Source organism: Diadema antillarum, unplaced genomic scaffold (assembly GCF_040938485.1).
Source record: "Diadema antillarum isolate AM-2024a unplaced genomic scaffold, OU_Dant_1.0 scf00000062, whole genome shotgun sequence".
NCBI classification, from domain to species: domain Eukaryota; kingdom Metazoa; phylum Echinodermata; class Echinoidea; order Diadematoida; family Diadematidae; genus Diadema; species Diadema antillarum.
The window spans coordinates 2,573,916-2,601,709 of NW_027270951.1; the positions used below are offsets into that span (position 1 = coordinate 2,573,916).

General features: G+C 40.0%; 1 protein-coding gene across 1 annotated transcript; it reads left to right on the top strand.

The window, feature by feature from the left end:
- Positions 1 to 1,386: 1,386 nt before the first annotated feature.
- Positions 1,387 to 21,142, top strand: LOC139716158 (nucleoporin SEH1-like). The gene is made up of 12 exons (XM_071627718.1): positions 1,387 to 1,524; positions 8,616 to 8,666; positions 11,156 to 11,261; positions 11,848 to 11,888; positions 13,159 to 13,239; positions 14,253 to 14,330; positions 15,381 to 15,433; positions 16,642 to 16,734; positions 17,872 to 18,012; positions 19,144 to 19,216; positions 19,793 to 19,871; positions 20,568 to 21,142. The coding sequence occupies exons 1-12, from the start codon at positions 1,414 to 1,416 to the stop codon at positions 20,789 to 20,791; spliced, it is 1,131 nt and encodes a 376-aa protein (XP_071483819.1). The 5' UTR covers positions 1,387 to 1,413; the 3' UTR covers positions 20,792 to 21,142.
- Positions 21,143 to 27,794: the final 6,652 nt, after the last annotated feature.

A 27,794-nucleotide genomic window follows, 5' to 3' on the forward strand; every position in this document is an offset into this window, starting at 1 on the left:
TGGAGGGGACCATCATCAATAAGCAATTTGTTTGACCGATAACTGGGATGATAGCCTCTGCCAGACAATTTACAAGTCTAGTAAAACGTGCTCTCTGAAAACATTTTTAAAGGAAGGAATAAAACACACACTCACCTAGTATTTTCAATATCATTTAGTCAACTCACTTTGTAAATGATATTGTATTAAATCAAAAACATGTACTTAGAAGCAATCTTTGCGTTATATTCTCGTAAATTTTTATGTTTTGTGAAAAGGGCGCCTGAGTGGTGATTGGAATAAAAGTAAAACACTCATCTATTTTTGGGAAAACATCAAAAATGCCATATTTCTTTTTTTATATTTAAAAACAGACCCTTTTCCGCACTTTTTTTTTAATGCTAGTGCGTAGTATGTCATCATGGTGAGTGACCCCTGGTGAAAAAGCACTGAGACGCAAGGAACAAATGGGGAGGGGTGTTGTGAAGGAGTCAGGAGATCTCATTTGCATAAGATATTTTCACACATTCAAACAACAAGAAATGGTATCTTTCCCAATCTCGCATATGCAATTAAGGTGCTGTGATCATATCATATTTTCACACAAATCACCACTTTTTAATCGTATCAGGGCAATTACCCCCCCCCCCCCCCCCTAGTTAAATACTGGTTAGTGGTAAGATTAGAGTAAAGATTAGGGTTGGGGTTAGGGTTAGGGTTAGGAGTTTGGGTTAGGGTTAGGATTAGGTTCAGGATTAGGATTAGGATTAGGGCCAGGGGAAGGGTCAGGGTAATTGCCCAGGGGGTAATTGCCCTATACCCCTTTTTAATTATCTTTTTTTTTTGTCTGACATGATCAGAAATGAGAATCCTCACACTTTATAGCTTTCCGGCACATTGTAAAATTATAATTTCCAAGAAGGAAGTGGATCATACTCGCTGAAATAATGGCAAAGGAAAAAAATAATAATGACATGTATGACATTTTTATGTATACAGCCAATGTAAGAGTGAAGAGCTGAGTTGAGGCGCTGACATCCCCAACCCTTCAAGAGGGATGGGGTATTATACACACACACACACACACACACACACACTGTCGAGTCACACACACCTCGTTTGACCCAATCTGACCCTTTCTAATAAATGTGCAATATCACTGTAAATTTCTTGGGTTGGTTTCCTTATCATTACGTCATAAGTTAATGAAATTGCAGTTCTTGTTGTTTTACTACATGCACTTTGATTTTCTAATGGAACTTCGGAAGAGAGAAGCTTCCTCTGTTTGAGCATCACTAGTGATGATCCACACACCTGCACAGAGCTGCGAGTAGAGCGCGTCATTATTCGCTCGTCCATGCTCGTCCCATAAAAAGCTGTACACATCACAGAAAGTATCGAATGCGGCGGGACAGGTGAAACACCGGAACGATCATGTTCACGGCAAAGAGTATCTCAGCTGAACACAAGGATCTGATCCACGATGTAGCCTTCGATTTTTATGGCCAAAGGATGGCCACTTGTTCGAGTGATCAAAGTGTGCAGGTAGCATGTAAACAATCACCCATTTCTTGCAACCACAATAAATGGCATATCGCTCGGGTTTATTGAAAGTGCCTAGTCCCATACGTTGCATGTGGTGTGGTTAAATTAATGTGAGGCCAAATGAGGATAGCTCATCGAGTCATAATTATGGTCCTACTGTACTTATTACTGTTTTAGACTCCTTTAATGAACTGTGCTGTGTGCACTAACCACTGTACTGCTGTGTGAGTGTGAATGTGGGCTATAGAACCCTACTGGATTACTGTCTAGAGTCTAGGCGTAGATCTAGTACTAATAACGGCTGCTTGAGATCTAGATCTAGAGCATTTTTTCTAGATCTAACAAATGTTATGCACTTGTCAATGTAATGATTCACCCCACTACCCCCGGACATGGGTGCGTCATTTCCTTGTTTGGTCCGTCAAATTTGTGACCCAGGTGTGTGTCATTTTACCAGCTATGTCCGCCAAATTTTTGACCGAGAGGTGCGTCAAAATCCCATCATTGTCGTCAAATTTTTGACAGAGGGGTGCGTCATGGTACGTCACTTGGCTATGGAAAATAACACGCATTATTCTGAACCGAGGGGTGCGTCATGGTATGCACTTGACTATGGAAAACTGCACGCATTTTTGCACGCTACCAGTACCGGATACACGTACGTACCGCGAGTGAATTTACAGTGAGCGCGATCCCGCGGCCAGTGAAAATCAAAGTCGGGAAGCGTTTTGGAGTAGGCCTAAGAGGGAAAAATGATTGCCCGAATCTGGCAAGCAAATGACTTAAAAGCCACCCTTTCTCCTCACATTTTCTTTCCAACAAACTCATGAAATCACGCATACTCAATCTCAAGCCAGACGGACTGTTTAGCGATATAACGATTTCAACCTCACAGTACTAAATAGTAAAATCAAAGATCGTATACGGAATTCCGTATACGATATTTGGTATACCGTTGCGTGGTGCGTACTGCGCGTACCTGCAGTAGCAGGCAAGTCGAGTGTTAGTGGTACGCGACTTGCTCGCTAACGCTGTGCAATTCGCAAGTGAGCAGCGTGCTCGTTATTCCTCATCGAACGTACATCGTCCATGTGTTGCATTCAACCGGACTAGAAATGGCCGCGCACATACAGCGCATCTGCAGACAAGTCATATGTATGGCCAGGTGACTATGGATTGCATGCACATACATTCGGAATATCGTAGCAGCAGAGTGATGTACGGTGAATGACGGTACGGTGCTTACAGGGCCAGGGTAAGGGAAACTTGCCGAAACTTTGACAAATTGCGTTTACGAACCGAAAGAAAATGAAATTGCTCGAATAAAGCGTATGCAAAAATCCTTTCAGTATTTACGGGGGTGCGTCAAATGTACCGAGGATGTCCGTCAAAAAAGTGACCTAGGTGTTCCTCAAAAACCCCGTGTTGTCCGTCAAAAAAGTGACTGTGGTGTTCGTCAAAAACCCCGTGTGGTCCGTCAAAAAGTGACTGTGGGGGTGCGTCAAAAACCCCGTGTGGTCAGTCAAAAAATGACCATGACGCACCCATGTCCGGGGGTAGTGGGGTGCGTCATTACATTGACAAGTGCATTAGATCTAAGTAAATTTAGAAAATGTTCAAACAATCTAACTTATTAGATCTAGAGCAAATGTAGAATTTCTAGAAAAACCTACTGTGGATCTTATTCAATTGCCTTAAGTAAACTCTGGAGTCTGGCAGTCGTGCACTTTATGCATAATTAAAACTTTACACCCCTACGATTATCAATGGGAGATTTTACCCTAGAGCAGTTCGTGCAACTTCGAGTACCTATCACTCAGACACCGCGGGTTTGACAGCATGTGTTCCGGTAGCGGTCTACTCTACTGTGTGCATACTGTGTGCATTGTGAGATTTCATGTTGGGATGCAGTGTGTATGTGTCAGTGTGTGTGTGTGTGTAATGAAAGCACTTACGGTATGCCATGGTTGCTCTGATGTGATGACGCCCTTCCCTGCGCGGCCTGATCGAGCACGAGCAGAGACGAATGGGGTGCTGTGCATAGTTGGCGCACAAGGGAATGCAACCAGTGGTAAACTTTCATCCTTCATTCATGATTTTAAATGAATGTGTAGGTATATTAGTGTGTAGGGCTATCATGGAATACCTACTCACCGACTAAAGTGTCCTCGACAGCCAACGGGAGGTATAAGCACAGCCGGTAGATGTGGCAGGCGGTAGTAACTAAAATGGACAAACTCCGAATTCACCAGGGCACCTGAAGAGGTGGACAGTGTCCTATACTGCACTTGCGAAATCCATACGAAATTATATGGACGAACTCCGAAATGCACTGGGTGTCCGAAGACGACAGTGTCCAGTATGATAGTAGAAGTATATATAAAAGATCCAGCGACAGCGTGGAATAGCCTTCGAGTGTTGCGGCTAGCACAAGCGAAAGTAATCCACTGCTGGAGCGCTGAGTAGTAGAGACTGCGAGGTACCTGGTAGAGTCTGCAACACCACTACACAGCACGCTAACAGGACCAAACCAGCGATGTCGCGAGACGTGGGTCGCAGTAGAAGTAGCGATGAAAAAGTCCCCAGATGGAGTGTCGAAAGAGCGACTCGCGACGTAGTGTGAAGCGAGGATCGCAACGTAGAAACCCAAGACTGGAGTAGTATGAAGATCTAAACCGTATAATGTGTATTCCAAAAGGCGTATAATAATCCGTATGTATGACAGTCCACAGCGCAAGTATCGTCCGCGAGAAAAGACGTGGGAAGAAATGTAATATACGGACGGAGTGACCTCGACGATTAGGACATGCTCTCTGGATGAAAGCTAATCGTGAAGTGAGGGAGCATCGGAATGTGTGACAGCGTGGCCAGAGGAAAATCGTCACGGACAAGGACAAGAGCTTACAGAGTTGTAATTGGCTGATGACACTGTACAGCTCACAACTAATTGGTAGTTCGTGTCCATGACAACAAAACAAGAGGTGTGTGTACTGAAATCCGACCACAGCTGGAATGTAAGTTACGCGGACATCGGCACAGTGACAAAGGCAAAGAGTGCGGTGCGCACCTGTCGCGTGTCGGCGCACAAAGGAAGTTCGCGTTGATGTTGACAAATGACTGAGGTTGCCAGACAGCGTAATTTACAGAAGCCAGACAATATAATACAGGAATATTGAAACCGCTACAAATGGATACTGTGTTATATCTCAAGCTGGGTATCACTAATTAACCTATTACAGAGGACATATCTCCATTCGCGGTCTTGGTGAAATTATTCTGTGAAATAATGATTTTTAAAAATCTTATCCCGATTCGTCAGTCTGTTCGTGTTTATATCGTGTACACAGTTACCGTTGTACTAGCCACAGCCCGACCAGACGCCATGCAAAGCGCCAAGCAAGCGCTTGTGTACAGCGACAAGACTGTGTATTTATGGGCAGCCACTACATGGACACACACACACACACACACACACACAAGCCTTGCCCGTGTGGTTGGTTTTGCGTGATTGTGATGGGGTCGGATCAGGATGGATGAAGGAGGCATAAATATATTCACGTATGTGTTGTTTGAAGGTTTGCATGGTGAAGTAAATGAGGGAGAAAGATTTGCGGTGACACCATGTGTATGTAGTCCTTAACCGGATAGTTGTTTGGCAGAAGACCCTAGAAGAGGAGAATTGAAGAGGGAAGTGACATATGGGGGTTGTAAGGAGGGCAAAAAGTGAAGAGTGGGGGACAGTAATGGTCTAGAAGTTGAAGTTGCGCTAGGGAGACGGTAGAGAAAGGAACAGAGAGAGTGGTAAGGAAGAATAGAGTGAGAATCAAGTAAGATGTTCGGACATCGTTAGAAGGGGAAAGATGAAATAGAAGGGAAGAGGAAGAGGGAGGAGTTGAATGTAGGAGAATCATGGAGATAGGAGAGAGAAGTGAAGATTCATGAAACCAAGAAAGAATGAAGTCGGCGAACAGTGTGGACTATGGATGCAGAATCAATGGAGAAAGGACGAATAATCCCGTGAAGTAAGGTAAGTAGAGGAGAGATGAAGGAGAGAGAAGGGAGAGAGAGAGAAAGAGAGGGGGAGAAAACAAAGAAAAAAAAGAAGAAAATGAACAAATTGAAATTCAAGAAGTAAAGGAGAGGGAGCTTGGGTGGATCCTATCAACAAAAAAAAATGCTGCAGAGGAGAGAAAAAAAAAATGGAGAGGAAAATTGATGACAGTTAAATCCTGAAAAGGTTCCTGTGGGAGAAATGCAAAAAATGAGAGATTAGAATAAGCTTAATGTGTAGACCTAAGGGGAGAAGGCAAGAGAAATAACCTGTGAAGAAAACTGTAAATTAATACAAGTGGTCCTGAAAAGGACCGTTGGGTTGTATGGGAGGAAGAAATAAAATGAAAAAGAAGAAAAGAACAGAACAGAACAGAACAGAAAAGAAAAGATAAGTAGTGTAGAAACAGACAAAAGTGTAGGAGAGAGAGGAAAGAGAAATGAAATATTGAGTAAAAGGTGCTAGTGAAGGTAGAGCAAGATGTCTAGTTATAAGAATAACTAGGAGAACCGAGGAACTTGACGTTTCGGGCAGGTTGACTGTCCTTCGTCAGATGTGAAGCGTGACCTGAGAAGAGGCGGGCTATATATGGAGAATGCGGACCTAGATGGAAGTGGTCGGATGAGGCGGGCTCGCAGGTGGGCTGAGCGTCGGCTGTTGTGGAGTGTTGCGGTCGTTGATGCGTTCTATTGTTCTCGGAGTGTGTTGATGGTGGAGTACATCTGTGAGGGCTAACTTGGCTGTTAGTAGGTCGTGGCCGGAGATTGGAGTCCGGATTAGATGGGGTGGACGCCGGTGGTGTGGATGACTTGTGTCGGTGAGGGCGTCTTCTGGAACCAGCGATAGGTGTGGTCGTGAGTGGGAGGCGTGGTTGACGTCGTGGGCGCTGTTGAGAAGAAGTGGGGGAAGAGATATGAGAGGAAGAAGTAGAGGGAGGAATGTGCTGTGGAGAGAGTGTGTTGTTGTTGTCGTCGTTGTTATTTGGTTTGTTGATGAGAGGAAGCCAGATGTTGTTGATGTGGAGTCCAGTATCCTGAGTAACAGTGTCGTGTGTGTGAATTTCTATGGCTTCTCTGATGCGTCGTGTGTTCCAGTTTTTGATGAATGTGATGAGTTTGCTGTCTTCCCAGTCGATGCGATGTTCCAACTGTTGAGCGTGTTTCACGATGGCTGACTTTTCCCATTCCAAACGTCTGTAGCATGTTTTGTGTTCTTTCAGTCTGGTCTCGAGCGATCACCCTGTTTCACCTATGGAGACTTTTCCGCATTCGCATGGGATATGGTAGACACCTGGTTGTTTGTGTTTGGGGTGCGTGTCTTTGTGTGAGTGCAATGAATAGTGGAGTTTGTTAGAAGATGTGTGTCGGACCTGGATGTTGGCGGACTTGAAGATGCGTTGTAGTTTGTGCGAGGTGGCGCCGAGGTAGGGAAGATTTATTCATGTAACTGCAGGGAAGATTTATTCACGTAACTGTTGTGGCTAGCTAGGATGTTCAAAAATGGAATCTATTGTATCACAGACTACTGCCAACTTTCTCACACTTTGCGCCATGATCATGGCAATTTTCTGCAATGCAACATTGTAAATGTAAAGTTCGATAATCCTGCAGGGGAGAGCAAAGGCACGCGATATCGCGATCGCACAGTGTTCGATGTGTCAGCTCCGCAGAAGCTCAGTGAGTGAGGCAGGCGTTTAGTGACCTTATCACTTGTCAAATGGCGTTCCATACAGCATGTAAAGCTTGCCAGCTGCTCAGTGCGTGGTGGTTCATGGGATATCACCTTTGCTTACGGCAAATAAGGTGCCGATAATATAGGTCGTAAAGTGCACGATTGCCCAAACTCTGACATGGCAAAATCATACTGTAAAATAGGCCCAACTCAACTGCTCAGTGCTCTGTTTTGTAGCTGCGCTGCTGGGTGTGTGCTGGGTGCGCGTGCATAAGCAAGCAAGCAAGGGTAGGGTAAAGTGGTAGGCGGTCAAATTTTGTATGGAGTCGTGGTCGAATTATTGGTGACTTGCTTTAATCTCTGGTAAAATTAATGGAGGGACATGAGGAAGTCTTTCTGAGAATAAAAGGAAGAAAGAAAGGAAAGATCAAAGGAAAGAAAAGAAAAAGATGTGAGAGGAAACACGGAAAATGCTATGCTGCGGAAATTGGCCCTGCCACTGGTCTATATCTCTGTAAGTCTATCAATCACGTGTGCGTAAATACGGTACCGTTTTTTAGGCCTAGGGATTCATGAGTATCTACTGTGCAAGAAAGCCGCACCTCTGTGCTTATAAATGGACCATTGAACGCCACACAGTGGAGCTTAATTCAGGAGTGTAAAATAGAGTCTTGCAAGTGCCAGGTAGGTGGAGGGCATTAAGCCACTGTAATATTTAGTACAGATAGACAGTGGTGGGGCCTATATCACAAGTATGCCCTTTGCCACTTACCTGTGAGCAGACTCAGTTGGTAGAAATTCCCATCTGTCAAATAACTGTAATATGTTAACCTGGTCTCTGAGCTAAGTCTAACTCACTCGTTATAGACTCTACTGTGCAACGTGTCTAGCTAGAAATAGGTCTGGTACTAGATCAATCTTGAGAACCAAATACAAGATGAAAGATCATCAAATATCAAACTGACAGTAGGCTTTAAATACAATTAGATTAGGCATTATCACCCAGTACTTAAAACTATAATTAAATTGGCTACTTGTTTGCGATGGTATAGTCTGTATGAAGTGGCTTTGTGATACTCCGCCTATGGTTATGCACAGTTTAACTTTTGAGCTTTTGGTGGTATCATACCCCACTACTGCATCACACCTACCAGGGTTTTACAATAACCTTAACCACAATTACTGAATTTGAGACAGGGTTTTTCCCCTTATGATGTAAATCACCACCTTTCTGCGTTGAAATGCCAAGAAGAAAAAAATTGTGAAATGCCATGTATTTTAGGGTATTTGTGTATGTGTATGTAACCTGTCAATGTGCGCTGTTGTTTTTTTTCTCTTCATTTAATTTGTCATTCATTTCATTTGGCAGGTCTGGGATCTTGGTGAGGATGGAGAATGGCACTGCACAGCAAGCTGGAAGGTAAGCAATGATAGAGGGACTCAGTGACCATCACTAGGGGATTCATTCGCCGCAGACAATGACTGCGGAGCCTACTGTAAAACCAGGGGGGCATTACGTTAAGCATTTTGTCCGACAACTTTGTCGGACAAATTTGATGTTAGCCAATTAGATGCAAGGACTTCTGTAGCTTTTAACAGTTTGTCAGACAAAATATCTGACAAAACGCTTTATGAAATGCCCCTCCAGAACTGTTTTATGTGCACTTTAATTTTGTGGATTTTCGCGAGAACCAAGATTTGTGTAAGTTCTTGACTGCACTATATGCATTGAATGCCAGTGGCAATTTTCGAAAATTTCACGCTGCGAAATTATCTTGCTTTGCCGTATTCACGTTTAATTTTTAAACTAATGGCCAATCACATTAGGAAGGGAACTTCCACAATTTCTAGAAACTTTGTGCAATTGCTCCTCAACAGTATGTGTGAATACATGCTGCTGCTCTTGTAAAACCAGTAAGCAGTTAGCCAACTCACTTTACATACTTTGACATGCATGAGAGGAGTGGACTCTGCTTTAAAATGACAATTGTTTGTTGACAATTTAGGTCTGAAACTTTCTTTGGTATAGGTAATATAGTTATCAGAAGAAGGCAAGTGACTAACAGAACTAGGAGAGTAAATGATTCACAGAAATTGGTTAATGTGTAATTTCATTTTATTTTACTCTAGTCTTTTTACGGTGAAATAATGAATAGACTATTAATTGCAGCTATCTCAACATGCTTGCGAGATTATGATCAGATTCACCAAGTAGTCTCTGAGTAGAACTGTTCCTAAATTCAAAACATTTGACGAAAGGAGGCATGTGTTGCATGGCACTTTGTGTCAAAGAGAAGTCTCCACGAATAAAAGCACTACAGTTTTTATGCCTCCGCCACGAAGTGGTGCCGGAGGCATTATGTTTTCGGGTTGTCCGTCCGTCCGTCCGTCCGTAATAAATTTTGTGGACAAGGTAACTATCAAAACCTTTTAAGGTATCCTAATGAAACTTGGCATGTATGTGTATTAGGGGGTGAAGTTGTGCCTATCAACTTTTGGGTGCACATGGTCAAGGTCAAAGGTCAAAAGGTCAAGGTCAAATACGTAAAATGTCACTATTTCCTCCATATCTATGCAATGCCTGAAGATGTTTTCTTGAAACTTAGTGTATACATGTATTACCCAATTAAGATTCTCTGGTGAAAGTTTTGGGTCATGAAGTCAAAGGTCAAAGGTCAAAAGGTCAAGTTATAATATTAAAACTTTGCTTTTTTCTCCATACCTTGGAAATTGTTCAAGGTATCTTCATGGAACATAGTATATATACATGTACTGACTGGCAGTTATTATCTAGAGAATCTAGGGTTCATAGGGTCAAAGGTCAGGGGTCAAAGGTCAAGTGCTACACTTCAAATTTTTACTATTTCCATCATACATGTATTTATGTAATGCCAGCATTTTTTTTTCACTTGGTGTATGCATGTATAATCTAGATTATCTGGACATTTTCTTTTTCTCTTTTTTTTTTTTTGGGGGGGGGGGGCGGGGGTTTGCCTCAAAGGTCGAAAGGTCAAAGATCAAGGGAAAGTGCTGAACTAACTTTTTTTTCTCCATATCTCAGAAGTGGCTCAAGTTATCTTAAAACTTACTACATATTTATGCATGTTCTGCCTGACAGTGACTATCCTATGAATTTTAGGGTCAAAGGCCAAAAGAAAATGGTAACAGTGTACTTTTCAATACAGAAATTACACTTTTTCTCCATACCTTGAAAATTACAGTATTCATACACTTATGAATGGGTCAAATACATGCTCCCCTATTCATCTAATTAAACCTAGGTAAAGGAAGGTGAACATTCAACACATTGACAAACATGTAATTTCAATATTTTGCCAATATTGTGAAAATGTAATTATACATTGTCCACATGTACTATAGACCTATTAGGAGAATCATGCATTATGGCGGAGGCATAGCAGTCGCCTTAGCGAAATTTCTAGTTCAATCATATGATTGTTTCATTTCATTTCATTTATTTCATTTCCAACCAAAATGTAGTTGCAATAAGACATTTGAATACATATGATACACAAAATCAGTTCAATATTATGACAAATGAAAACACCAAGTGCAATAGATATTGTGACTTTTATGACAAATACAGAATCAAAATTGTTTAAAAGGAGGGGATTGCTGAAAGCAGGGCCTGTAGTTTGCAGTCTCCCCGTAAACAATAACTTATGATTAACTAAAAGATTTGATTCATAACTGTAGAAAATTAAACAAATTGAGTTCCACAGTATTAATCCTATACCTGTTTTGTTTTTGTTGTTGTTTGTTGTTGCTGTTGTTGTTTGTTTGGTTGTTTGTTTGTTTGTTGTTGTTGTTGTTGTTTTTTTTTTTTTTGGGGGGGGTATTTATTTCTTCTAATCGTTCTCGTCATTTTTGTCCGTTGTGACCCAACAGACACACAGTGGATCAGTGTGGCGTGTGACATGGGCCCACCCAGAGTTTGGTCAAGTCCTAGCATCATGTTCCTTTGACAGAAGTGCAGGGGTGTGGGAAGAGAGAAGTGAGTATGATGATTACCGGTATCCAAATTTCAAAAGTGTTGGGTTAGACCACTCCTGCAAACATGAAAAGTTTGGCAGTAATGAAGAATTGCGCAGTGTTGTGTATTGAATGGCAGCAATCATAATCTGGACCTCTGATTATGGATTATCATAGCTTTTATTTACAGCAACAGTTGCAAAATAGAAATTACATTTCATATGAAAGTTATATCTACAAATGTAGATTCACATGAAACATGAGTCGACGCACTCATTTAATTCTGGAGTGTATGTTACACAAAAATTTTACTTCGTAATATATACATGGTACTGTAAGTGCAGAAATTTTCTCAGTACATTAATTGTTGTGTTTTTTTTGCGCTTCTACCAGCTAGCGCAGATTCTAAAACCTGTGAAAATATCTTCACAATTTTGAATGAGTTGACAATTGCGCAGCCCCAATTCAAGAATCCGTGAATATGTTTTTGAGCTGCTCAGCGCGAAAAAATTAATCATGCAAAAATATAGACGTTTACAGTATTCAAGACTATGAAAATGCACACAGCTGTTATTGACTGTACTTTGTTCGTCTTTCTGCTTTTGCAGTTGGAGATTCGAGACCAAATGAAAGAGGAAAACACCATTGGGTAATAAGAGCAATGCTTTTCTCTCTATCTATTAAATCTAACAAAGCTCAGAATCCAGTGGCGGATCCAGAGGGGGCGCAACGGGGCGGACGCCCCCCCCCCCCCCTTATTTGTTGTTAAAACAAAAGAAATGAAAAGAAGTAGCACCAGAAATTTTGTTTGCGCCCCACCCCCCCCCCCCCCCCCCCCCCCCCCCTCTTTAGGGAATCCCTGGATCCGCCACTGGAATCTCTTCATTTCCAAGTGTAAATACCATCTCAAAATGTATCTTCATGAGAACACTAAGTCCTGTCTTGGCATACAATAGGGAGCTCTAGATTTTGTCGCGCGGACGTTTGAGATGACGAGTGCGCTGGACGTTCTCCTCTCCCCTGCGTCGCGTTGAAAAGTAGCTTTAGATTACACTGGGACGCAACGTATAAAAGATAAAATCGCATCCCCATATGATCTGTGCATGAAGTAGTTCTCTACGTTGCAAACTGTGCGGACATAAAAATAGCCCAGTGCGCGTAGTGAAAAACTCAGGCGACGCAAGCCAAAAATAGATCGACTTGACGCGTGCTTCTGCGCACGCTCAGAACATGTTTTCTCCCTCTGAACGTCAGTGCGTCTAAAATCTAAAGTTCCCTAATAAGAGCTGAAATGAAGGATTGCAAGACAGGGTAGATGCAGAATTTCAAATGTTCCTGTGCCATATGAGGTCATTTGCTGATTTTCCATAATGACCCAACTAGTCTAGTGTTATCCAACTTGCTACTGCATCATTTATGTAGCTTTAGTGCATTTCTTTGAAAAACAGCTGTCTGTTACTTTTACTCCCCCTTTATTATCTGTTTAGCATGGTAAGAAAACCCCCTGAAAAGAATAGAAGCCCTTGGGGAAGAAATCCTGTATAGAAATGGATGTAGATTATTGATACAGAGAGATTGGTTTTCACTCACACACAAAAAAAGGTAATTCTTTCATAACGTGGTGTTTAATTTCTTCTTCTTTTTTTCTAATCCCTTTTAAGAATTGGCAAAACAGTACTTATGTAAAATTTACACACAGTATACAGACAATTCTGCCATAGTAGGGAACACAAAGCTTAATGATATCAATTGCTGATCCTGTCAAAATGCATGAACATTATTGTTTTATCATGGAGATATTGTATGTGATGGAGTTTGTAGTGCGTAGTTGAGAGGGGATGGAAGCGTATGATGTACGTTCAGCCAATATCCCTTTCATTCCACATTGAGAAACATCTACTATTTTCCTAATGACCTAGGCAAGAGGGGCCATGCTTGTAGACAGCAGAACATCAGTGTCTGATGTCAAGTTTGCACCCCGCCACCTTGGTCTACAGCTGGTAAGTGTGTTTGTGACCCCTCGCCTCAAAATCCAGCTAAAGTTGCCAATATTTGTGTTTCTGAGAATCTCTAGACTTTAAGCCTTCTAGTGATGTATGATTTATCATACCTTGTTTCCACAAACCTATTTCAGAAATTGACTATGGAGCCACTCACTAGATAAGCAGTTTGTGAGAAAATTGGTTTTGAAGTGTAGGTGCAGATTACAAATTTTGTAGATGGCCTTCAGCAGTACCTTTCCAATTATCCTGTCATAGGCAATTTTTTAATTCATCTTTTCTAGCTGACCTGAAATCCTAATGAACATGGTGTACTAGAAAATGCTGGTCATCATCAATGCCCAGTTTTCTACTTGCTCTTCTGCTTGTTCGTGTTTCATCTTCTCTCCATCTTCTCCCTTTTTGTCTCTCCTTTTCCTTTATTTCCTCCTCCTTTCCCCCATGTTTTGTTTGTTTGTTTGTTTGTTTGTTGTTGTTGTTGTTGTTTTTGGCTGTAGGAGAATATGCTGCAAATTTGTCATTTGTAGGAAATATAGAGACGTTACCTAATGATAGAGAAGTGATAATGGAGTGGCATTGTAAGGGCTGACAAGGTGGGAAATGTGTAGCAAAACCTTTTTGCAAATACAGTAAACCCGTAATTGCTGTCTTTGGGCCACGAGTGTGTGATTATTGAAAGCTGATCTATTTACATAATGGTCAGTGATTAACTAGAGGGTCTGATATGGTTTCAGTTACAGTGCATAATGTTTGCACATCATAAAGCTGCCTGTGACATGATTTTTGGCTTCCTTTCTGTATCAGTTCACATTGTACCCAACTTGCATCATATTTGTTTTATATATGTGTTGTACTTATCACATTTTGTTTGTGTGATTGTGGGGTATTTCTAATTCACAAAAAGCCACTTTTGTAGTAAATATCAGTGCCCTTCAATGTCCCACACAGGAAAAATTATCACTATCATAATTTAAAGATTGTTGATGTTTTTAATATTTCATTTGTATCTGTAGGCAACCTGTTCAGCAGATGGCATAGTCAGGATATATGAAGCTCCGGAAGTCACAAATCTAGCAACATTCAACCTTCAGGTAAACTGATATTTCATAGTCTGTAGCTTCCAAATCTCAGTCTTCTCTGAATGCCTTTTCCATGTGATCTCTCCGATTTAGAAGTGCCAGCTTTGTGATGCCCCCAAATGATTTTGTTTTTTGTTTTTTGTTTTTTTATTACACCAGCAAATTTATATTGAGAGAAGTTTGCTAAGTAATATTTTCGTTGCTGTTGAGCAAAGAGAAAGAAAAATCATATTTTACTAAAGAATGTAGGAGACATGAATTTGGGTATTTGGCAATGCGAGGTGCTACAATTCAGTTGTCCAAAGGTTCTTGTTGAAAGTGAATTTGCACACATTTCTTCATGATTTTTTATTTTTTTTTAAATTGAGTATGAAAGAAGGATAAAGTTTCACAATCCTATTCTTCAGGTTTTCCCCACAGCTATGATCATAATGAATGGCGGGATTAGGAATTCCCATGCAGGAAAAATAAAGATTGTTCAAGAGAAATCTACATGAATGAGATGAATAATTAATTGTAAAGATGTGAAAAACAGAGAAAGTTACAGATGTTTAGATCATGATACCAACTGCATATTTATTATTATTATCATTATAATTATTTATTCGACCAGGTAAAGAATATAGGATACATATCGTAAACATTACAAACATGAAACCAAAACCAGAATGAACATTACAAAGGATACACTGTGCTGTACATGTTACACAAAATGAAAATGAAATAAATGGAGACAACATGAGGGTCAGGGCACACGAAAGTAAAGACATTTACTACTGCCGGTGTAACAGTTGTGATTTAAGATTAGGTCTGGATATACATTGCAGCTGAAGTCAATCTTACCAGTTTGTTGAATAGCCACAAGACTAACATATCTCCAGAGATTTTTCTTCTTTAAGTCATAATTATTTCAGTTGTGATACATTTATATGTACTTTTATTTGCAGTGCTGATTACAGGGTATGTTGCACAATGAAGAGTGTGATTGTTGATAGGCATTAGAGGCGGAAATCCAATTCTACGGAGACTGAAATGAATTTTCTTCATGTTTTTGCCTCGCAGGAAGAAATCCACACCAAATTGAATTGCAGTTGCCTGTCATGGAATCCTTCAAGGTACTGTAAAACCAAAAATATTTGCATTTTAATTTAGCAAATTTCATGAGAGCCAAGATTCATGTAGTTTAAATGCATGACTCAATTCTTGTGTACGTTACATGCATTGAATGCCAGTGGCAATTCACAAAAATTCCATCCCACAACAAAAGGCTGTTGGCTCCAGTTGGTGAGAACTCTATGCAGCAAAAAAATCTTGCTTTACAGTAAGTGCTGCAATCCTTGATATGTGCATGAAGTAGAATGTTAACCTCTCTTTGTGAAGCTCCCTATGTTGCACTCCAGAATTTCATCTTACACCATATTTGGTACCAAAAGAGAATATGCCAAATTTACCTGTTTGAGCTCACAAGTGCTGAAGAAAGGAGTAACTGTATCATTTAGTGTATCTTTGAATATCAAGTGTTCACATAATTCTCTAAAATCATGTTGGACCACATGATCTGTCACTTCAAGTAACTTTGAGCTCAACACTGGTCAAGATTCTCTGCTCCCACTAATAAACAAAGTCTGTAAAAATGCTTTTCAATGAACATGACATAATCATCAAATTACCAATCTGCTCAAGAAATATACTTTTTGTGACTAAAAATGTCCACTCTCTTGACCATTGGTAAATAGATTGGAAATCAGTGCTATTAGTTTCTTTTGCCCATCCCACTGTAGCAAATTACAGTTTTGCTTTCGATAAATGAAAACCTTGTAAAGTGGTTTGACTTTATGGGGTTATGGAAAAAGGGATGTTCCCACATTTTTAAAGATATTTTTAGTGCTACAATTTTTCATTTTGTATGTTCTGATTTGGACTCAGAAGCATCTTTTTTTTTCTTTTTCTTTTTTTTTCTGCACAGAAATATGAGAGATGGGTTCTGAATTTCGTGTTAACAGAATGTACATGATCTCCTATTTCAGGAGAAAAAAAAAAATCCAGACATTATTTGCTTGTTATCCGAGGTTGATTGTGGCTGTTAATTCTGAGTCTCACAGATCTAGTGTCTTCTTGTAGCTGTCTCTTGAATAGAGATAGTGATATTCACATGAATGTTTTGGTAATTGGGGTCCTTTATTGTTGTTTTATGGGAGCTTAGCATGACAAAAATGAATTTATATTGTCTTGAAGAGATTGTGAGTGAGCCAGCCAGTAAATTGGCCACTTCTTGTTGTGTCATATATGTGATGTTTTGTAACCTCTGTTGGCATGGTTTCAGAGTCCACCCACCAATGATTGCTGTCGGAAGCGACAGCTCTGACCCCTCAGGAGGAGGCAAAGTTCAAATCTACGAGTACAAGGAGAGTGAAAGGTCAGTCTCTCTTGTGTTTCATCAAAACTGGTGCATACATTAAATAAGGGCTGCACACTAACACATTTTTTCTACTGGTCCGACAGACAGGACAGTTTTTCCACTTTTTACTGGTCCATTCCTGAAAAAGTTACTGGTCCGACAGTGGTTTCTACTGGTTAGGGACCGTCGGACCAGTGCCATTGTGCAGAGTTGATTAAATAGTGAGGTACTACAAGCTGTGTGAGCCCTACCATATGTTACCAGTTAGCTCAAATAACACACAATTATGAGTTACATGATCAAGATTCCAATTTCTATATTCAAGGAGAATGCATTGCTTATACATCTTTTTAGATAATATATTGATAACCAGAATCTCATGATGATCCTATATTTTTCACATTTCCCTAAAGCCCACCGCACACTATACGATCAGACCGGTCGCACGGCTGTAGGGCATATGGCCAGTTGCACGACTCTACACTGCGTACTATACAATCAGACTACACAACTGGGCTTACGACCATTCTGGCTTAAGTGCATCCATACCATAGAGTCTAGAAGTGTATGCATTGTGCACTGCTTGCGCTTGCATTTTACTGTATCGTGATTGGCTGAAAGCCCACGACTGGTCTTGAAAATTTGATATGTCAGATCTCTACGACTGGCATTAAGACCCAGTGGCACGACTGGAAACTGGCAAGGCTGGTGACGTCACACTTCCGGTCTTAAGGTTGTGCAGCCAGTCTGATCATATAGTGTGCAATGGGCTTAACTGTTTTCATCTTGCCAGTTTGATTTGTATCAACTCTATGACAGAGGTCTATATGCATGGGGTATAGGTATGGTATGTCATATCTGCATACATGCTTGAAATTCAAATGGATTTTTTGTAAACAGGTTCTTTCAATGTTATAGAGTGGAGATATCTATGGTAAAACCAAACCAGGCTTGATAGCTGATATGTGATGCACTTGTCCATTTCTCCCTCCCCTTTTATTGTCTGCTTTTTGCTGTCTTTCTCTTTAACTCATTGTCTATCCACTCGCTCTGTCTTCCATTTTGTTTTTCACTCTCATGTCCTCTTGTACTCTTATTCTTGCTCTTTTTAATCTTGTTCTGTTCATGTGCTTGTGCATTTTCCTCATGGTGCAGAAAATGGCTGAAGATCGAGACACTTAATGTCATCACACAGGCCGTCCACGATCTGGCGTTTGCCCCCAACCTGGGCCGTTCCTACCACATGCTGGCGATAGCCACCAAGGAGATTCGCATCATGACCCTCACACCTATCAGGTACGCTGGACTCTCAAAAGGGTCGGAATTAGTCTCGGTCCCAGACTGCTCATTGATTTTTTAATTTATGTACTTTTTATTAAAGGTGTATAGTCCTGGTGGGTGCGGGGGCGCTGTTGATGATACTGCCGATCACCGTTAGCATGGATACGAAGATTGCAGAAGTTGAGCTGTCATCCTTTGTTGTCTTCTTTGCGCATCATGCAGTCTTAGTAATGCCAGGGTGCGTGCATAATGTGCTTCTTAGTATGACATCACAAAAGAAGTTTGCTAAAGCTGTCATCCCCCTCAGCCGAATCATGAGTCGAACTGTTATCGGACCACTGACTACAGTGGATCGGACTTCTTCGGACTCGGGGAAATGGGTCAAAGTGTAAGCGCTAAAGAGGAGTCGATAGCGTAGGTCTCTATAGGAAACTTGCACCGTGCACCCGCATATGCATTCAACTAAACGACCGGGACCATATACCTTTAATATCTGCTGTGGTTCAAGTGTCATGCATGGATGAGTATCACATGTGGCCAATTCCTGCTACCAGTGTTGTTGTTGTTGTTGTTGTGTTGTCGTTGTCGTCGTTGTCGTCGTCGTCGTCGTCGTCGTCGTCGTCGTCGTCGTCGTCGTCGTCGTCGTCGTTGTTGTTAGTGGTGTTGGTATTGGTGGTTTGGGTATTACAGCAGTTATCACTCAGAACTGAATATTTACGCCATAACAGTATAACAGTATTATGTATCTTTCATGGTCAGGATTTGAAGCTGTGCTTTATTTTTGTCTTTTTCTTTTTCTGGCATGATTCTCTGTCATGTATCAATGAGCATCTCATGAGCCAGTCATCACAAAGTACTTTATAAAGATGTTTAGACTTAATTTTGTCAAGCAATTTCTTCTTGGGCCGCATATGCACCTCCCAATGTGCAGCAGATCTTATGCTGTACATATCAATGTTATCTCCTGTGAGTAAGTGCTGTCTGTTCTCTCAGTATGTTTAACTTGCTTATTATAGATAGTCTCACTTTCAGGGTGGATGTGTTTAGGAAAAAATGAATCCCACATGTCCATCATTCTGAGGCTGCCATCTGTTAAAATGACATAGTCCTAAAGTATCTGCATTTGCCTTTTCCCCCTAATTTTAGGAGAGACCAGTCTGTGGGGTCAACCAGGTTTGAAATCAAGCATGCTGCCCAGCTGGATTTCAAGCAGAGTCAGGTGGGTATATTGGCTGTGAAGCCCTCTCTCTGTTTTTCTTCTTTGACAGAAGGCTTTATTACACATCTTATCTCTCAGTTGACTCATTTTCATATGGTATGAAATACCACATTTTGCCACAGGATGACATCGTGCAGAATAGACTGCCTAAGGCATAATTTACCATTTGCAGATGAAACAAAAACCCAGCTTTAGTGCTTCAAAATAGTTCTAAAATGTGAGTTTAACTGAAATAAGGGATAGAAACAACTAATGTGAAAATTTGAATCAGTTAATGTTAAGTATTGTTAGACATACAAAATGTGAACAATAATTATAAATAAAAATGTTTCTAGACTAAACCGTGTATAGATATGGTTTAATGAGAAAAATAGTGATATCTCTTTATATTTTATGCTTTATTGCTGGATTTTTACATGGTAGGATGTTTTGTGATACAACTGACCTTCACATATGCATCAAATGTGATACCTTGAACATTTTTTAGATCACTGCTCCCAATGGTAAACAGTATCTTTAAATTGCTTCATCCAGTCTTTCTTATTTTTTTTTCTACTTTTTTTTTTGTTGTCTCAGGTCTGGAGGGTCAGTTGGAATGTGACTGGAACCATACTCGCGGCTTCGAGTGACGATGGCTACGTTAGATTGTTCAAAGGTGAGATAACGAGATTCAGCAAGGATTTCAAAAGACTTTCAATAAGTCTTGATTCATGTAGTGTAGAAGCGTGATACAACATATTTTTCAAGCTCTTGTTCTTTTTTTACTTAATTACCAAACATTATGTTGTCAAGTTTGGACAGAGTTTGCCTCCAGCCTCACCACAAAATGTTTGTTTAACTTAACATCAAAATTCCCATTCTTACATACCGCAAAGCCTGTAATACCAAGGACAAAGGAGGAAGTTGCTGTCACCTTTCCATTGTATATTTTGAATTTTCAGTGTGAAGATCTCATTTCCTGCACAGGAGATGAATAAATGGACAAATTGTCAATGCATGCTTTGTGGTTTACATGTTGTGTCATCGTATAAAACTGTAGAAAAAAAAAATGATCAACCAAAAATAAAACAAATACAAAGCCAAAGTGGTGTCTGCAGCACATATGAAGTTGTATCAGGTCAGGCTGTCACACCGATGGATTATCACTTTCTGATTTGATTGCTGCACTGTAAGCCAACCTAATAAAGCCAACAAGGGAACTACTGATGTGTGCAGATACAGTGTATTTGATATTAGATGATAATATTTTCATGTGCAATAGAGTCAGAGGAACTGCATAAATTGTTGCATAATACATCGCACTTAACCTTTTAGTGTAAAAGCTCTTTAACTCTCTGCCTTTTGTGTGCAGCAAATTACCTCGACAAGTGGAAATGCATCCAAGAGTTAAAGGGCAGTGACACAAACCCCACGGCCGGACTCATATCCAACATGGCTGCAGTGCATAAGGCTGACCAGTCACAGCAGGGGCGTGGCATGGTGGGCGGAGTCGTCGGCATGCAGACCAATGGATTTCCCACGGATCACCCTGCTCCGATGGGCGGACGCAGCAGGTACTCATTCAAGACCCCATGAGGGTGCTGTAAGACATCAACTCCCTTCACTTTCCGCCCTGTAAATGACGAGCAACATCACCACAGCCCTCATAGGCAGAAGCCTGCTTCAGCCAATTCCCGCGATTACTTCATTCGTAGATCTTTAGTCAGTTGTTTGCATCCAAACGATCTGTTCAGCTTTTCTGAGCAGGTATTCCACCTTTAGAGCTTGAAGAATCTTCCACTGAATGCTAATATGTGTAGAATTAGCACCCCTTCTTCACAAAGCATGAGAGACTTCGATCTTGTACATTAGTAGGTTCAATGTAACATCATGTAATGACATTAGATGGATATATTACAAAATTTAGGGTCCGAATAGTCATCTAACAGCAGCAGGTAGAGGATGGAGCATGTTTAGGAAATAAGGAAAGAACAGCCAAAGAAATGTTGACATTACTCAGGTGAAAGAGGAGACTGTTTCAATTCTCTCCATTTGATACCATACTGCTGATGGATTATCACTGACTGATTTCATTATGCGATATTGATAAGGCTCGCAAAAGATTATATATTAGCTTCTGCTATGCCTTTGTTGTGTGGTCACAGAGATCAAGAGGAAATCATTCCTCATTCAAAATGGCTGTTTGCAACATTGCTCTTTTCCCCAGTATTTTTACAAGTGGATTTCAAGCTTCTCATTTCAAGAGAACAGAACTAGTGCAATTTTGTTCTTTCTTTTTATGCCTCCGCCACGAAGTGGTGCCGGAGGCATTATGTTTTCGGGTTGTCCGTCCGTCCGTCCGTCCGTCCGTCCGTCCGTCCTTCCGTCCGTCCGTCCGTCCGTCCTTCCGTCCGTCCGTAATGAATTTTGTGGACAGGGTAACTATCAAAACCTTTTGAGGTATCCTAATGAAACTTGGCATGTATGTGTATTAGGGGGTGAAGTTGTGCCTATCAACTTTTGGGTGCACATGCTCAAGGTCAAAGGTCAAAAGGTCAAGGTCAAATGCTTAAAATTGCACTATTTCCCCCATATCTATGCAATGCCTGAAGATATTTTCTTGAAACTTAGTGTATACATGTATTACCCAATTAAGATTCTTTGGTGAAAGTTTGGGGTCATGAGGTCAAAAGGTCAAAGGTCAAAAGGTCAAGTAAAATTTTAAAATTTTACTTTTTCTCTGTATCTTGGAAATTGTTCAAAGTATCTTTATGGAACAAAGTATACATGCATGTACTGACTGGCAGTAGTTAGCTAGGGAATTTGGGGTTCATGGGGTCAAAGGTCAGGGGTCAAAGGTCAAGGGCAATACTTCGAAATTTTACTATTTTCCTTATATTTATGCAATGCCAGCAGGATTATTTTTTTTAAAACTTAATGTATGCATGTATATTACCCGCTAGAGATTCTCTGGGATTTTTTTTTTTTTTTGCCAAGAAGGTGAAAGGTCAAAAGGTCAAAGATCAAGTGAAAGTGCTGAACTTACTACTTTCTCCTTATCTCGGAAGCGGCTCAAGTAATCTTTAAACTTAGTACATATTTATGTATGTTCTGCCTGACAGTGATTCTCTTATGAATCAAAGGCCAGATGAAAATGATAACAATTTACTGTTCAATACAGAAATTGCACTTTTTCTCCATACCTTGAAAATTACTCAAGTGCGTAAACTTATGAAAGGGTCAAAGTCGGAAGTTAAAGTACATGCTCTCCTATTCATCCAATTAAACATAGGTCAAGGAAGGTAAGCATTTGATACATTTGTGACAAACATGTCATTTTAATATTTTGCCAATTTTGTGAAAATGTAATCACACATTGTCCACATGTACTATAGACCTATAAGGAGAATCGTGCATTATGGCGGAGGCATACCAGTCGCCATAGCGACATTTCTAGTTTTTTTTGTGATACAGTTTTTCCAAATTAGCTGTGTAGCTGAAGAAAATCTGTATGTTTGGCCATAGTGTGAATCCCTTTTATCTATTTACTGATATTTTTCTCTGGAGCATATATGGGGTTTATACCCTCCTATCTGCAATGACAGAGTCGTTATTTGTGTTCATTTATGGTGGTGCCTGAAAGCAGTTTTTCGAGCCTTTTCTTTAGAGTGGGATCATTTGGTTTTGCCAGCTGTTCTGCACAAATTTCCAACATTTTCACTGTTTCGCTGCATTAAATACAAAGACATTGCGCTTAGGCAGTGGCAGTGAGAACTTTTCAAATGAATGCACAAACAAGAAACTAACTCAAGAAAAAAAGAAATCCCCAAACATTACGTTTGGGAATGGTAGATTGTAAAGAAGATTGCAGTTTGTGTATGTGGGTATCTTTCACAACGGTTTGCATGCCAAGGGTTGCACTAGCTAGTGTCAAAAGAACCCATACTGCAATGAAGACAGTAATTGCAGCACCCTCCCCCAAACAATTGCAAATCTTCCTTACTGCACCGACATAGCACCAACATGTCCATGGTAAAAATTGTACAGCAGGTACAGTGGTAGATATTTCCTGTCGGTCTTCAGTGTGCTGTGTAGACCATCACCCTGTGTTGTAAGTGTGCTTGTTTGTTTGTATGCAAAGCTTATCACGCCTATGTAATAGTTCAGCAATTTCAGACATTATTTTGGCCATATTTCTAGAGTTAGAGGCAGATAAAAGAGATTTGCCAGATGTCGGTAAAGGGAATGGGAGTATAAGTCGCATGACACTTTCACTGACACGTATCAGTTTAGTATTTCTTGTTGTAATGTCAAAATTCAAATTGCTATGCCCAGATGAAGTGCAGCACAATCAGTTTCAAACTTTAGTTCTTGCATCAAAGGAAACATTCCAAGAACGAATTTTTCTCACTGTATTTCCTAGCACATTTGAAAATGAATGAAGAGGGATATAATTTGCTTTTTGTTTCTTGAACACAAATGACTGGTTTCATCTTCCTGCCTTATGTAGTATGTTCAGCTTCTTGTATGTTTTCTGTCGCGTTATGAAAATTTCGATGTACCCGGTATTTTTATGGTGATTCCCCCAATATCACACCTTGTTAGAAAATTGCACCAGCAGATCTCTTTAGTTTGATTGCTTAGTTTTGTCAAATTACAACTTGTGGTGTGCCCCCTGCTTCTGCTTCATCATTGCAAACCATGTATGTGCTGCTCAATGGAACAGTTTAACCCGTTGAGGACGAGTCCTGAGTATACTCGGGCAGGTGTCTATGGGAAATGCATATTGTAGCGAAATCGGTCCGTCCTGAACGGGTTAAAGGAACAAGTCATTTTGTTTTCATTTAAACGAGCTTTGTATTTTCCAACAGAGACTTATCTCTTTTCTGCTACATTTGCTGATGAGTATACTCAGTATCATCTTTACTACCCAGCGAGTGTGCCTCAGATTAACTTGGCCCAAATTGTCATTTTGCTTACAGTGTTGCATTGTTCACAATTTTACCCCCCCCCCAAAAAAAAAAAAAAAAAAAAAAAAAAAAATTAAAGAATTAAACCAGATTTACAAAATGCAAATACAATACGTAGATATTCTAATGCACTGTAAGACCTCTTCATATACGTGAAATAATCACTTAGACCAAGAAATATGTCATAAGCTTAGATTAAGATGTACTCAAGGATGCTTATTTCTGTAAAGTAAGTTGTTTCCCTTGTTTTAGGTTGATTTGGTATTACTGTCATTATTAGTTTAATATTGTATCGGGCAAATTCACTTTGTGATTATTGTGAAGATGTTTTTAGTCTTTACACAGCAAATTAAATGGGATCATGAGCTATTTCCCATTGAGCAGTGACCGAACTGTTCTAATCATAATGCTGACACAGGAAGTAAATGTATACCAAGGCTCTGATCAAACTGTTTTATTGTAATTTATTTATTATTATTATTTTTTTTTTTGCCTATTCAGTTTCATTCAATCAGTGGGATTTGCTGTCTTTACAAGCTCAAAAGATACAATGTGATTGGATGATATTAATGTACAAGTATGCAGACAAACATACAACTTGGGAAATACTTTCCTTTCCAACCTTTCCAAAGTTTGCGCAAATAGAAAATTTAACCTTCAAACAGTCTTGTGGCTTTGTTTTGGTAAACAGAAAAATTAACCTTGAAACGGTCTTGTGGCTTTGAAGGTAATTAGCTGCAAATTTGGCAGGGAACTGTATTTATCATTTTAAAGGTACGTGGTGATATGCAGTCACCACAAAATTCATACGGGAAATATTTCTTCCACACTTTGTATCCTGAGTTTACTACCACAAATATGTGAAAGAGTGTTGGGTATTTCTTGTACAGTGTCATCATCTTTTGTTGGCCTTGCCTTGTAAATGGAACTTTAAGATGAGAGATGGAATATTTGTTCAACCGTTGGAACACATTTTGTAATAAAATTTGAGAAGTGAAAGAACCATAAATTGCCTTCTCTTTTTACTAGTTGTCTCAGTCTCATAAGCATGTTGTTGATCAACTGGGGCATACAGAATTGCTGGCTTAGAATGAAGATCATAATTAGTAAATCAGAAATACATTTGAATGTTAGACTTCTATCCCCTAGGTGCAGTCAGTGTGATTTTGAAATGATAATTCAGCAAGAGTTATTGTATCTGTATGTCCTCAATCCTTTAGCTTCGAAGCAGCTTTCAGCTATCCCTCTCAAAACTCACTATATGCGAGTGTATCTATGTCTGCCTCTGTAGAATGCAGCGTGTGGACAAAATGTGTGTGTGTGCATTTCTTTGCCTTAATCATTATCATTTCTGTATCAGCCTAATCTGCCAGTTAATCTTCATGAGCATATAATCTGATTTAGTTAATCTAAATCATGTGACATTCACTGCTTCCTTTCATTGTGTGGCAGCTGACATTACAGGAAACTTTCAGGTGTCATAGGGTTAAGGTAAGGGAAATAAGACTGAGAGGAAGAGTTAGAAGAAAGAAAGAAAGAAGGACACCCTCAATGGGGAAACTATGGAAGGTTATGAGTGCCTACGAGATGATGAGATAACTCCTTGCCTTCTCCACATTTTTGGGTTCAAAAAGGCAAGAAGGTCAGATCCAAGATCTTATCTTCTTGATTTCTTGGGACCAAGAAGGCGAAAAAGCTAGTTGTGAGATCTTGTCTTTTCGACGTCTTAGATCCGAGAAGGCAAGTTGTGGGATACTGTAAAAGTGGATATTTTCGTGCGACTAATTTTTTACGCTTCGCCGCATAAGAAGAGTTTCACGTGTTTTTAATTCCACGGTATCAAGACATCAACTACAGGAACATATGGCAAGCAAAAATATTTGCGTGCTTTTATTTTCACGCTAGTTTCTGATTGCGCGAAATGCGCGAAAATTTCACTACAGCGAAAATTTCCACTTTTACAATATTGTCCTCTTGACTTCTTGTACATGTGCGGGAAGGCAAGAATGGATGAAGTGGCATCTTGTCTTCTCAACTTCTGAGGTCCAAGAAGGCAAGAAGATGAGTTCTTGTGGTCAAATCTTGCCTCCTAGCCTTCACGTTTCAAACAGGCAAGAAGACAAGATCTTGGTTCTCGCCCTCCCTGACCTGAGAAGTCAAGAAAACGAGATCTCACAACTCACCTTCTCGCCTTCTCAGACCCAGAAAGGTTGAGAAGGCAAGGAGTTACCTTCCTCTTCTCAGTGGCACTCTTAAACGTTCGTAGAAAACTGTACAAAGATGTGTGAATATATACATATATATGCATAATATTATGTATGTGTATAAGTATATGTACTGTATATGATTCACACAGGGAAACGTACTATACTGACATTGGTTAGTGCTGGCTCTAAACGATGTTGCATACACACACACACCGAAACGACAATCATGCACCACACACAATGTCTGCTGTACCTTAAAGGGGCATTCCGGACGATTTTCATAATTTCACATCATGCAGTACATAAATCGACAGCTCCATGTATAGATTCGTGGAATTTATTGTGGTCCTTGAGCAGAGAAACCAATGAATATAAAATCTTAAACAAATTACACTGAACAGTGTTGATGACATCAGAGCCTCATATATTTCAGAAATGTAGCAGTGTAATTCCATTACAATACCACTTGCTCAACAAGTTCACCTGTGAAAGATATATGCATACCTTCTTCTTTTGTTCTGCTTCCTTGAGCCCCAACTCATACATTCTTATGGTGAGGCTGACATGTCATCATCCTTGTTCATTGCAATTTGTTATAAATTTTGAAAACATTCTTATTCCTCATCCCAATCACTATTAATTCCAAAACTCTGTGCTCAGTTTAACTAATTTATAGTTGTTCAAATGTAAAAGTCTGAAAATCATCCGGAGGTCCCCTTTAAACTTTCTCCTTTAGACAGAGTGATCCATTTGACATTTAACTTCGAGATGTGGAAAAGATGGAGTGAAAGTATAAAGAAGACGAGATACAGAAAGAAGAGCAAGGGGAATAAAAGAAGGAAGAAAGAAGAATGTCCACCTTGGGGATATTACAGAGACAAACAGTGTAAGTTACAACTTACAGTGCAATTCCACAGTGTTCGAGTTGATTCAGATGAACAGAGCGGTGTAGAAGGTCATCATAATCCGACGAAAAAGAGCAAGGAAAGAAATGAAATGTTTTACATGTTTTCACCGAAAGCAGTGATTGTGGTCACAGCCACAGATGCATAATAGTTGAGGTGCTGATGTCATGCTCTCACATTTCCCTCAATTTGTGCACAAAAATATAAAAAGTAAATGTTTTGAGTTAATAACTTAGTTCCTCCCCAACTTGAAATAAAAAAGGAGGAAAATCATTATCATTAGGCTTTTGTAACACAAGAAAGATTTAACATAAAGGAATTAAATTTCTGTTTATTTCAGGTCTAGGAAAGTTTGCGTAGTGAAGATTTGTGTGTAGGTCACAGTGGTAGACTTGTGAAGTCGTGACAGCAGCTCATCCAATTTGTATACATTACTGCTACTAATGTCACTGTATCATAAGAACATGAAACACTTTATTAAAATTTCATAGGTCTTTGTTCACTTTTGATGAGGCCT